Source organism: Mytilus californianus, unplaced genomic scaffold, assembly GCF_021869535.1.
Source record: "Mytilus californianus isolate M0D057914Y unplaced genomic scaffold, xbMytCali1.0.p SCAF_4, whole genome shotgun sequence".
NCBI lineage: Eukaryota > Metazoa > Mollusca > Bivalvia > Mytilida > Mytilidae > Mytilus > Mytilus californianus.
The window spans coordinates 94,473,752-94,486,751 of record NW_026262690.1 but is presented as its reverse complement, the minus strand read 5'-3'; the positions used below and the strand labels follow the sequence as shown (position 1 = coordinate 94,486,751).

The following is a 13,000-nucleotide window of genomic DNA, read 5'->3' as shown; positions in this document are numbered from 1 at the left end:
ACACAATCTTCAGTAATGAAAAACTGAAGGTGGTTGATTAGGTATTAAACAGTAAACATGAAATTCCTTCATCAGACTTTGGTAGAGCCAGTGAATTTTATCTGATTATTCTTCAAACATTTAACTCTCACTACAGGTGATCTATGTAATAGAGAGAATACATGTTTAATCATATTTATAATCATGACGGAAATAATTGCAGTGCAGTGGTTGGATAAAGTAGAAATAGCAAGTAACATGATCAATGCCAGGCTTTGATGTGCGATATTCGAAGAAATTGTGTTAGATTTATAAGATCTACTATTAATTTATCGAAGCTTACAGGTACATACGGACTCATATTTATGTAAAATGAAAAGCATATTTTAATTTTCTGTATATCTTGTGTCTGCCAGGGATGGCTATAGTGTGTATTTTAGTACCTGATGTCACGATGAATGGGTGGATTAAAATTGTAGACTAGTAATTGTGACATTTTTCTTTTCAGTCACAATCCGTGGACAAGAGACATGCTGTGATAACGTTCGACCACTACCTGAACAGGTTTAAGATTAAGGATCTTAGTACAGTTAACGGGGTAAGATTTTTGTTCAGTAAATATTTTTTTGTTTGAATAGTGATGATAAATCTTAGTTTGACATATGAATGTTTAATTTGTATTTTCTAGTATTAGAAATTGTCAAAAAAAATAAATGAATTTTGTTAATACCCTTCTATAAAACTTTCAGATTTACTTATTCTGCATAATATTATCTTTTTTCATGACAATTATTTCCTTTTGATACTATGGAATGTACCTTAGGAAATTGTCCCTTCTTTCTTTTTCAATTTATTTGAATTTTGAAATAATCTGCCTGTAAAGCCCTATTCAGAAGTATATGATTTTTATAAGAAGTAGGAAGAAAAGAAGATGTTGTTTATATATGCCAATGAAACTGCTACCCTAAAACACAATAAAACCTAAAAAACATCTAGACATGCAAGAGGGCAATATATAGAAGTCTGTTCCATATAACAAACTAAACTGTCCCTAGTCTTAACAAAATGTCAATCAAACCAATCAGAGACTATCAACAAATTCTATTTCATCTACCTTCCTACCCAGTACATGAAACCAGTTGTATATAAAATTGAGGGGGGTCTGTCTTACTGTTAGGGAGGGTTTGAAAAATCGTCAATCCAGAATAAAGTCTGTTGTCTATTTGAAAATTATGGGAAAAGGCTGTAATTTTTAGACTATCATAAGCTCAGTATTTAACCCACTAGGAAGTTTTCAGAGATGAATAAGCAAATTGAGAAAAACCTGATAACAGACAGCAGCACTTTAAATACACCACAACTTAAGCATGGAGTTTTATGTATATATCCTTGAAAATTGCAGTATTTATTTTATATCTTTATGTATAAATATTCATGACAACAAAGTGTTTTATATATCCAAAAGAAAGCAAAACAGATTTAAAAAGATTTATGTTTTTCAAAATTTCATTTTTTTCAATACATTAATTATAAAGGTGTATAATTCACAAACAGTTATAAATATGTTTGAAGAATAAAACTTAATAGCTTTTTACAGTTTTTTGCAGTTTTATGTATGGTAAAGATATTTAATGAACCATGAATGTATAAAATTATGAACAATATTCTTTTGCAGTTTTTTACTTGGTGTAAGATTTTAAATGAACCACTAATGTACAACTACAAACAACTTTCTTGTCAAATTTAAATGAATATGCAATTTATTAAAATGTTTATGTTTTTTCAAGATAAAGTGTTTATTTTTTGTAGACCTATGTGAATAACATAAGGATTCAAGACCAAGAATATGTCACCTTAAAACATATGGACTCTGTCAGACTTGGAACTGATATCCTTTTTTAAAACATATGTCATTGTTTCCATGACATTGGAAAACAATGAATCATGGGATTTTATATCAAAGTATACAGGTAAATAGCAAACTTTGCTTAAAACAGTTGGGAATAAATCTGAATCATAGTAAATATAGGACAAGAGAATTTCATAGAGTTCATTTATTTTATGTAAATGGGGAGCAAAAAGGGGAAAAAGTGTATGAATTTAGAAATCAATTTCCATGGATTTATATGGATAAAATAAGATATTGGAGTAATTAGACTAGGGGGATTGCCTATAGCAAGTTTTAGGATAAATTTGCTGGCTTACACATGTATCAGAAAAGATGCTTACTGGTTCATGTTTTATTTAAGCTAAAAGACAAATGTTAAAATATTTTAATTAATTCAAGATGCATTCTATTGTTTGCTGACTTGAAAGCTGAAAATTATGTATAACACTAAGCACCTACTTCAGTGGATTCAGAATTCTGTTGAGTATTTCCTATGTCACTTTATTTTTAGTACCTCATTAAGCCTAAGTGAAAACATAATAGTTAATTTGAATTTTAATATGATATCATGTGGTGTTCTAATGATGTATGTAGCGAAAAATGTTAGTTCTGAATAAGATTCACTATAGAAATATTGATGTTTTTCAAATGAACCGTGATTAGTTCATTCTGCAATGATATTTTGCGCCTGACACACTTTTTAACGGTCATTACGATACTACCTTGCCCTTATTGAAGAAGTGTAGCAAGTATTTGAGGCGTTTTTCCTGTATCTATTGTCATTTTATGTCACTAAATTGAAAATCATTTGCAGCTTATGTTATGGTAATGACCACTAAAAATGATGTCAGCTGGAAAAATTAAATTCCCAACTATGATGTCATTTCATTTGTCATAAAAAACAGATGTCACCACGTTAATGTTTTCAAACTGATTGTTGTAAAACTTAGAAAGAAATAAAAGTGACTAATTCTTCATATTTATTTTGTATCCATGTGTTTCGTGTAATTTTCGGCCAAAAATGGATATTTTCCTCCTTAACACTAACTTACATTCTATGGTTTACTACATGGAACAGATTGAAGAGAAATCAGCAATTAATTTGGATGATGACATCAACATTCCTCCCCCTCCTACAATGCCAGCCTGGGCGACAAGAGAATTAGCATCCTTAGCCGAATGTGAGGTAATTTATATTCATAAGGTGAAGGTCACAACCCAGTTTCACAGACATTTCAGCCAGGGCTTAGATTATTCTTTTTGTTAAATACATATTAAAATTGTTTTTAAATTTACTCACTGGTTTAATCAAATGTAAATTTTGTATACTGAACCTATTGTTAAATTTATCCTGTTGGCAATTTGTATTAAACACCTGGGTCCAGATCATTTACTGGCTCCTTATTCTTACGTAATACAAGTTTTAATATACATGTATTAGGAATTACAAATGTAAGTCTTATATAATGTTAGCTACATAACTGGGTTACTATGTTGAGAACATTAACGTAGTAAACATCATTAAGTACCAGGTGTTGTTGCAGATAGCTAATACACTCTCCCACCCTTTTATGATTTTGGAACTTATGGGGACAAAGATTTTGGGGGGGAGGTATGCCCCCTTCCCCATAACTGAAATTCTTGATCTACCCCCTAATGCTTTTCATTGTGCTTGGGGAAAAGTAATACACTGTAAATTTACTTCTATTTCTGGATCCCAGTTTTCATGGATTGCTGTTATTAGATGACAGGTTCCCGATTTATCTAGACTTTAGGGTTTACAGCTTCTACACCTGATACAAACCTAGGTACTAGACAGATTTTACCTCCTATTGCTTTAAGGTTTGAATTTGTTAGTTTTAAAAAAAGATATGGGTCTGTTCACTTCATAATATTTTGATGCTGTTGAAACTGCACAATTAATTGATGAAATATTTTGTAATTGTCTCTTGACATTAAAAAATAAGTCAATCAACCAATCAAGTAATCAAACAAGTAATCGATCTGCTGGGATCTTCTTCATTATTATCAGCAGCAGTCATACCTAACTAAACTCAAAGTCTGCAAATATTTGAGTAATTGTCGATGACAGATCAGAATTACATGTCGAAATGAGTAAGACTATGGATGTATGGACTGACTTACAAAAACAGGTGAAAATTTTCTTTTTTCTAAAGAATATCAGAACTAATAACAGAATGACATATATCAAAGATGAAGAAGATTCCCCCTATCTTATCTTTTGATGTTTATCAAGACAATTAGTATGAAATATAGTTATTTTTATTGACATCTGAACAGGAAGTTTGATAGCATGCAACATTGCAAGATTGAATACATTACAATCCTAAGATATATTTGGCAAGAGGTTAAAGTATAAACATATTATATAACTTGTTGTAAAAAACATTCATAAAAGAAGATTAAGTACTTTTTTAGAAACGATTAAGTACTTTCAGCTTACTTTCATTAACTGGGAGTATTCTTTCATTGATATTATATTATACAGTATTAATCTGTGGCTGTACATTTAATGGGGTGTTTTTTTTCTGTACCTTTTTCATTCGACAGATCGAGGGAATCATGGGAAAGGGGAGGGGAGTGGGGGGGAAACTTGAGAAAATATTCAACCTGTCACATCTTCCTGTGTCAGGAACCGCGTCAGTTTTGTTGGGTTTTTTTTTCACAGAATTTTTGGCCATTCAAGAATTTCATGTTGATAGCTGATAATTAGCTGTCTCTGTTGAATCATCCACAACTTCCCCTTACTCTCAGCATTTTTAAGTAAACACTCATTTATTTTCTTAACTTATATGTTGACCTCTAGATGTCTTTTATGTTGAATTATGTTGTAAGGTTGTTACATCTTTTGCACTTCCCCTTTTTAATAGGCTACAGTGACCTTTAGTTGCTTAAATCCATTTCATTGTGACTCTGTTGGATAGAGTTGTCTCATTGACAATCATACCACATCTCCTTATATTTAATTAACAGAAATTCTTCAACCAGAGTAAAGCCTTTGTCAAGAGATTGAATTCCTCTAAATTATGCAGTTTTTGATGCTAGTGATGAACACAAAAGAGGGCGAAATAGATTCTAATTAATATGTATACAATTATAATGTACATAATTCAACAATTTTGAGTTATGGAATACTGGTTTGTCTCTGACTGGTATAAGTAGAACACTGAATAACCACATGTTTAATTTATAGAAGTATATAACCACAAAGTAATGTAGACATAGGTTTTACCTGTCTGATGTATTATTGATCAAGGATTATTTACCTGCCTTTTGATTAAAGGTATTCAGGTGTAAATTTTCTGAGGCCGAACTCTAGTTCTGCATGAGAGTAAGATTGACATGGATGAAAGAGGTGCTGTTGTTCGTACTTGAAATAGATTCTTCATTCTATTCTATTGTGAATTATCTAAAAATCTTTTGGGATGAATAGAGCTTTGTAAATATTTTATCAGTTTATAGTATTCTTTATAATCGGGACACATGAAAAACAAATACTGTGAGAAGATGACATTTCTGAGTACACATGACCTTCATATTTTTGTGGGTGAAAATTATGGTTTAGAAATTTTGTATAGAAAACTTTTCAAAAGCTGCTATGACCATCCCAGTAAAAAAAATAAAAAAAAAAAAGATCAAAAGATAGCATAAGATGATTTAAAGTACAGAAGTTTAATTCTGTCCTACAAAAAATGGAGAGTACAGTAAAAAAAAAACCTTGCTCCACATCCCAGTACATGTACCTCTTTTCACAAGAAAGTAAACCATTATAGGTCAAAGTACGGATTTCAACATGGAGCCTTGCTTCATACAAGAACAAAAACAAGTCGGCCAGGGTAGTGCACAATTAGTTCCCATTTAGAATTAAAATATCAATCCTCAAATTGATGTCATGTCGATCAAGAGGTCCTGTATTTGTATGATATCATATTCGGTGCAGTTGTTGTTGGAATAAATTGAAATAAGAAGATGTAGTATGAGTGCCTATGAGACAACTCTCATCCAAGTCACAATGTGTAAAAAGTAAACCATTATAGGTCAAAGTACAGCCTTCAACACGGAGGCTTGGCTCACACCGCACAGCAAGTTATAAAGGGCCCCAAAAATGACTAGTGTAAAACCATTCAAACAGGAAAACCAATGGTCTAATCTTTATAAAAAACGAGAAACGAGAAACACTTATGAACCACATCAACAAACGACAACCACTGAACATCAGGTTCCTGACTTAGGACAGGTGCAAACATATGCAGCGGGTTTAAACGTTTTAATAGGTGCCAACCTTCACCCTCCCTGAAACAATAGTGTAACATCACAACACAGAAAGACACACTATAAGATATCAATTGAAATGGCTTAACTCAATCAAAAGACATATAAACAAAAACATGTTCATGACTTACAAGTAATTTTTTTTGTAAGATTTTTTCTGAAATTAATTGCTGTTCAGTAAAAGTATTCTGATGGTCAGTATAAATTATATTACATGAACTTGGTGTTATGGTGTCAGACTTGTCTGACCTCAAGCTTCAGTTATTTGTTTTTATTATTTATCTCATGGACATCTACCCCATATATTTTTATTCTCTAGGCTAAAAACTGCATCATAAATACTAATTTCAATTAGATGACAATTCAGCTTAACCCCAAGGTGGATAAAAATGAAATAAGTGGACATATGGAATAAAAAAAAATTCAGTATTCTAGGTGTATAATGGTACTTGTACCAACAGTTTTTTTTATGGATGGTTGATGGGACAAAGTTTCAAGATTGTATACAAAGTGGGAGAATTTAATCTGTATACATCTATGAAATTTATTTAACTAGTATACATTTACTAGATTGACTTGATTATTTTGTAGTTTTACATTCTTGTATAGATGAATAAATTTACATAGAAAGTTCAAGGTGGACGTTATATAGGCAAACTAAACCATTGTCAAACAACTTTTAAAGGATATTGCTTATCTGTAAAACTAATACCTATGTATTGAACATATTAAAGACAACCATTGTATCAACAAACAATTTTATTTGTAGATCATTTTAGGATTTATCAATGTAGAATAATTGCCTTCTGAGCTAAAAATTTTAAGAATATTAAATTTAAAATTCTTGAGATTTTAAATATGTGAATTTGGCAAGCTTTCTTATTTCTTACTACAACAATTAGATAATGGTTATCATTATCTGAAAAAGTAGGTAAAGCTGAAGTTAAGTGCATACTTCTGAAAGGGGTTGATTCTCTTGAGAGCGAAACATGTAATTTTAAAGAAAAAATTTCAAGCAGCATTTGATGTGAATGGTCTTTCATAAAAGTTGATACTGTTTCAAGGGGGATAACTAACAACACAATAATTTTATTCTTTTATTGTGGAAAGTTGCATATTTAGAGAGAGAGAGAAAAAAATTTTCAGACAAGTTCAATGAATTTACAAAAAATCCAATTTTGAGCACTCAAAAAGGGAATAAATGAAAATGAATCAAAAAGAAGATAGTTTCTATTCCTTTCTTATATAACAAACCTTCCTATATGGCCCCAATGGGTGAGTGGTCTAAGTAGTTCATCTACTAGCATGTCAACACTGAGGCTGTGAATTCATAACAAGCATTTGATAGGTGCGTTTGACTCGTAGCTTTATTGACTAGGGTTGTAAGTTTTCTTGCTGAAAGTCGGTGGTTCTCTCTTGTTTTTTCAGCTTCCTCCACAAAAAAAACTGGTCACCATGTTATAACCAAGAGTGTTCAAAGTGGTGTAAAGAACCAACAATCAATATTCATTCGTAGTATATTACAGTCCTGCTTATTGCATTTCATTCATCCTTTATTTTATAAATCTGCCTATATGCTTTTAATATGAAGTATTTTTTCCCTTATGTAGTAAGTCTGCACATTTAAAATCGTTCCTTTCTTATATTACAAACCTTCTCATATGCCATTAATCATTCTGCATATTTACAAGCCTGCTATTTTAGGACATTATAGATTCCTTACATTGCAAATCTGCTGGTATAATGACATTTTTCATTTCTGATGTTAAAAACTTTTTAAAAGCTTTGCTTATCTAATGATCATTCCTTTTATTACAAGCCTGCTTTTGAAGGAGTGTATATTCCCATACAACCAATTATGGTAGGTATATTACACAACCAATAATTCTCATTTATTGTTTCTAAGTATTTTGTATTTGAAAAAAGCAAAAAGTGCTTAAGTGGTTTACCAATCATAGGAGAATTTAAAAAAATAAAAATGACACAAGCTTGAAATTTTGTCTGGGAACTGATCAAAATTCATTGGTTGATGTTGATCAAATTAATAATGACTTCTAGATTATGAAAAGATAGTAAATTAGCATGTCAGAGGCAGAGTCATATTAAACATTCAGAAGCAAATGTCTAGAATGAAGATTTAAGTTGTACTTTAATTTGATAAGCTTAATGATTCCTACGAGATATTTCCAAATATGCATTATTCAACCGAAATATTACAGTCTGTTACATCTTATTCCCCCCCGTCCTGGTAACCTGCATTACACCTCTGGTGCATTGTCAAAGGCTATGGTGATGGTTGCCTAATTTTCTTTTCAATCTACTTCCTTCTGCCTACTGCCATGCAAAACATTTTCTTAAATTTGTAAAAAAGTATACTACAATTTACTGCAGTTTAATATTTTTTTTTTTTTTACTTACTGATTTAAACACATGACGTATTAATATATTTACAAATTGACATATCCAACCAATTTTTATACGCCTGTTTACGGGACGTATTATGGTATACCATGTCGGACAATAACGCAAAAATGCTTTAACCAATTTGCATAAAACTTTGGTGAAGTGTTAATATCTATTGATGTGAGCTCCCTTTTGATTTTTATAAATTTCAGATTTTATGTTTCCGGATCATTAAAAAAAGGGGGATTTTCCAGTTTTCAGACAATAACTCAAAAACACTTTAACCAATTTGCATTAAACTTTGGTGAATTGTTTATATCTATTGACGTAAGCTCCCTTTAGATTTATACAAATTTTAGATTTGACGTTTCCGAGTTATGGGATTTTATTCATAAAAAAGGGGGGATTTTCCAGTTTTCCGACAATAACTCAAAAGTGCTTTGAGCCATTTTCATGAAACTTTTGTGACTGGTTTATATCTATTAAAATATCCTTCCTTTAGTTTTTTATAAATTTCTGATATGACATTGAGGAGTTATGGAACTTAATTCTTTGAAAAAGCAACTGGCGTATCATGCGCTCATGGCGCAGCTCTTTATTTTGGAATGGTTTACCAGGGTCTATCTATGGTCATAAAACTTTACTAGGTGCTCAGTGTTGGAGTAAAAATTTGTTCTCAAAACACCAAATCCAGTATTTTGATTTTACTGAGAAAGATAATCGTACGGGGACTGGAAATGTTTATGATTGCTAGGCCAGAGGTCATTATGGGGACTGACAAATGCAATATTTGCTGACTGTCTAATTAGCACACATCTTGTGTTTTCATAAATTTAGTACAAAATATTTGGTTGGACATTGTTAATGTATGAGAGTCATTATAGAGTGTGTTCTTGTTTCCAGTTAACAAGTATGGTTGAGAATATAATTGTTACATTTGACTTTGTTATTTCAGGGCTGTATAGCAGAACAGAAATTATGTCACACATGTGGAGGAGAGAGAAAGGACGTTTATCTAGAGGAAGACGCTGAAGATGAAGTACACATTCACACAAGTCATCACAGAGACAAGACCAAAGATTCCAACACATGGCCTCGAAAGAGGGTCAGAAATACTCAAAACATTGCCACTTTCTTCCCGGATAATAGTAGTTTTGATGATTCTGAAAGTGGTCACAGAATATTAAGGGGTGAAGGCAGCATACCCGAAAATCTTCCTCCAGGTTAGATATTATCTCTGTCTTCTATCTATCGATTTTGATTTTCATACCCCCGCTTTAAAAAAGTGGGGGTATACTGTTTACCTCTGTCTGTTCGTCCATCCGTCAGTCTGTCCATCGTCAATCTGTCCATCCGTCCCATGAATATTTTTGTCGCATCTTTCTCAGGAACTACATAATAAGGATTTCTGAAATTTGGTTTCAGGGTTTATATAAGTCAGCTTTACAGTGTGATGCATTTTCAGATTTATCACTCAACAACTTCCTGGGCAGGCGGGGGTATCATCAGTGAGTAGTAGCTCACAGTTTCACTTGTTTTTTCAGTTGAAACCTTCGTTGTGGCAATTTTAACACTTGCTTGAGACATTGAAGATAGGATGAAACAGTAGTTTATCTTAAGAAGTAATGAAAACTATAGATTTCTAGAGATGATTGTATGAGCTTTAAACAAAAGACAGTGTCTGTTCATAAGCTTATTTAGCTCTATACAATATGTTGCAAATAATCTTTCCATCCCAGATGTGATTTTCCAGAACATCACCTTCCAGTTCTATTTTCCGGAACTATGCCTGGGTTGAGAACTCTATAGACTAGTATATGTACTTTCTAATAAATTGATCAAAGGAAATTTTTGATGAAGTAAAATGTCAGCCATTTCCATTTAAAAATGTGCTTGGTTAAACAGATAGTAGCTACGATTTTCATTAAAATTATTTTTCTAATCTATATGCTGGATTTTGTACGCAATCGCAAGTTGTCCCTCGAAGGGAAAATGTCGAACAGAGGAATGTTATCGCAGAAATGGAACGTGTGTTTACAGTTTCTGCGAGAAAAAGAAACAGTAAAGAGGTGCAGACAAGTTATTGTAAATTGAAAATAAATAACAGCGTTGAGATTGGTCATTAGAATCATTTACAAACACCCGTCACGCAGATAAAGTCATTATATAAACAGTCGACATTACGACGGTTTGCGAAATGTAAAAGACATTTCTGAACTTTTCGAATCCAGATCACATGAAAATAAATCGCGACGTGTTCAAATCATTATTGTCCAAAATATCTTTATAAATTTAAGAGCAGTGATCTCACAACTTAGAAGACATTAAAAATCAACTTCTTACAATTTAATATTATTCTTCCTGTGTACCCTGCATGAAGGCCCCAATTCAATTCACAAACACGTGTATACGTTATCGGCATTGTTTTGTCATACAAATATAAAACAAGTGTATAATATCGCCATTGTTGGAGAACCTTGGGTTCGAATAATATGCAGTCATTTGGTATATTTTGTTGTTTACATAATTTGATAAATGGTTTCAAATATGTACGTTTAATCTAAAGAAATTGTCAAATACGTAAGAAAACAAAAGCACATGTCCATATTTATTTATATCTTGGTCATCTCACTCGCTGTGTCGGCAAAGTTCGGGAAGTAAACCCAATGCATAATTAATGAGATGAAAAGGCACGCTACATGATATTAATTATCAATTATTAACATTTTTGTACTTTATATAAACAATCCAGCGATCTTATAGTTAATTTAAAGTACATATCTTTGATTTTAGCAGCTTTAAAACTTGGTCATAATTTTGTCAAAATCGTAGCTACTATCCCTTTAAGTAGATAATAGATACAACTATCTCAACATTTATTCTTGTGCACTGAATATTTACACTGCTTTCACCAGTTCTTTATGAGGGGAAGTAATAAAGTTTTTTTTCTAGCAAAATTCACAAGCTTAAGAATCATTTTCCTGTGAGAGTTTGAAGTTTAAATCCAGAAATATATCTGCAATCAACTTGAGATATAGTTTATTTTAATACTCCCTAAAATTTGCAGATAACTCTTGATAAAAGAAGTGTATAATTGACAACTTACAGGAAAATAAATTAACATAAGTCTAAATGCCTGGTGTCTTTTGGTTATTTATGTCTTTGGGTTTCTGTATGATTGATGTATCCTATTCACAAATAAATGATTACTGGTATAAGATAGTGCAGTAGAAAAAAATGAGGCAGACAATACCAAAGGGGCAATAAATATTATTAGTAAAAGAAAACAGACACTTCCATGGCAAAAAACAAAAACTATGAAAAGACAAACAGCAGCCTAAAAAACTTTATATACAAAACTAAAGACAGAACAACGCCAACCCCACCAAAAATGAGGTTGATCTTAGCTGTCTTTTGTCAAATAAATTGTGTACAGATATTAGAATTTATTTCTATAGCGCTATGTAATTTATTACTGAACATTATCATTTAATTTTTTGTACTTTGACAGATTTAAGCTTTATCAGTTTAAGAAATGGTGCATCTAATTTTATATCACTTTACATTCCTAAAAGTCATCGTTTTGCCAATTTTATCTTTGTAATTTGCATGTATGCCAAATAGAATGTTTGCTCAACATGCATGTTTTGATATTTTGAATTCATTACAAGGCATATTCTTTAAACTAAGCAATACCTAGACATGTCCATATTTATCTCTTGGTGATAAGTGAAGTCTGGTGAACAAAGGAGCAAGGGCAAGACCTTGACTGCAACTTTGCAGATTGGTTAGTTTTAGAAGTTGAATTTCAATACACAAATGGGATTATTTAAAGCTGTTCATTCAAGATTTATGTCATTGATGTATTGAAGAATGCGTCATTGATTACTCATTAAATGAGCTAAAGAAAGTTTTGGAAAGGGATAGGGGTTTTTGTTAGGCAAAATTGTATTAGATTCTAAGTTTTGACATGTGTATGAGTCACTATGAGAAATTGTATGTATTTGTACTTTGCACCAAAATCAGTTCTTTGTATTTTCTTCAATTATATTTTATCTATTATCATGAAATCTGCTATAGATAGAGAAAATCTGATGGGGGCATCAGACATATTCAAAATGTTGAGATCTACCCTCAAAACCGACGGTTCTCTAAAAGAATTTCATTTTAAAATGTGTTTGTTATTTAAAGAGGTACTTTCATACCTCCCGTTCCCATCTAGGAACAGGTTTGACCTTGAACCACTCTGGATATTTCTTTGATGAAAAGTAAAGTCAAAATATCACAGATGGTGTACATAAGCCATTTTTATCTGTCATAATTTTTTATATCCTCGTAAAAATTTTATTGCAAAAATGACAAATTTGGTCAAGTTATGGATCTTGGTAGATATAATCCTCTGTAGTATGTTACAGGAGAATCAATATAGCCCATCAA

The 13,000-nt window shown here is 31.7% G+C and overlaps 1 protein-coding gene across 9 annotated transcripts in view; it reads left to right on the top strand.

The window, feature by feature from the left end:
• LOC127698849 (centrosomal protein of 170 kDa protein B-like) overlaps window positions 1-13,000 on the top strand; it is a 73,245-nt gene that overhangs the window by 25,025 nt on the left and 35,220 nt on the right. For 7 of the 9 annotated variants that reach the window (XM_052202540.1, XM_052202537.1, XM_052202541.1 and 4 more), the window contains 5 exons: window positions 488-577; window positions 1,789-1,869; window positions 2,922-3,053; window positions 7,980-8,021; window positions 9,519-9,786. In XM_052202540.1, the coding sequence (XP_052058500.1) occupies window positions 488-577; window positions 1,789-1,869; window positions 2,922-3,053; window positions 7,980-8,021; window positions 9,519-9,786 (613 nt within the window). Of the gene's footprint in view, window positions 1-210; window positions 325-487; window positions 578-1,788; window positions 1,870-2,921; window positions 3,054-7,979; window positions 8,022-9,518; window positions 9,787-13,000 lie in introns of those variants that run through there. The other 2 variants (XM_052202544.1, XM_052202539.1) reach the window with 2 other exon arrangements.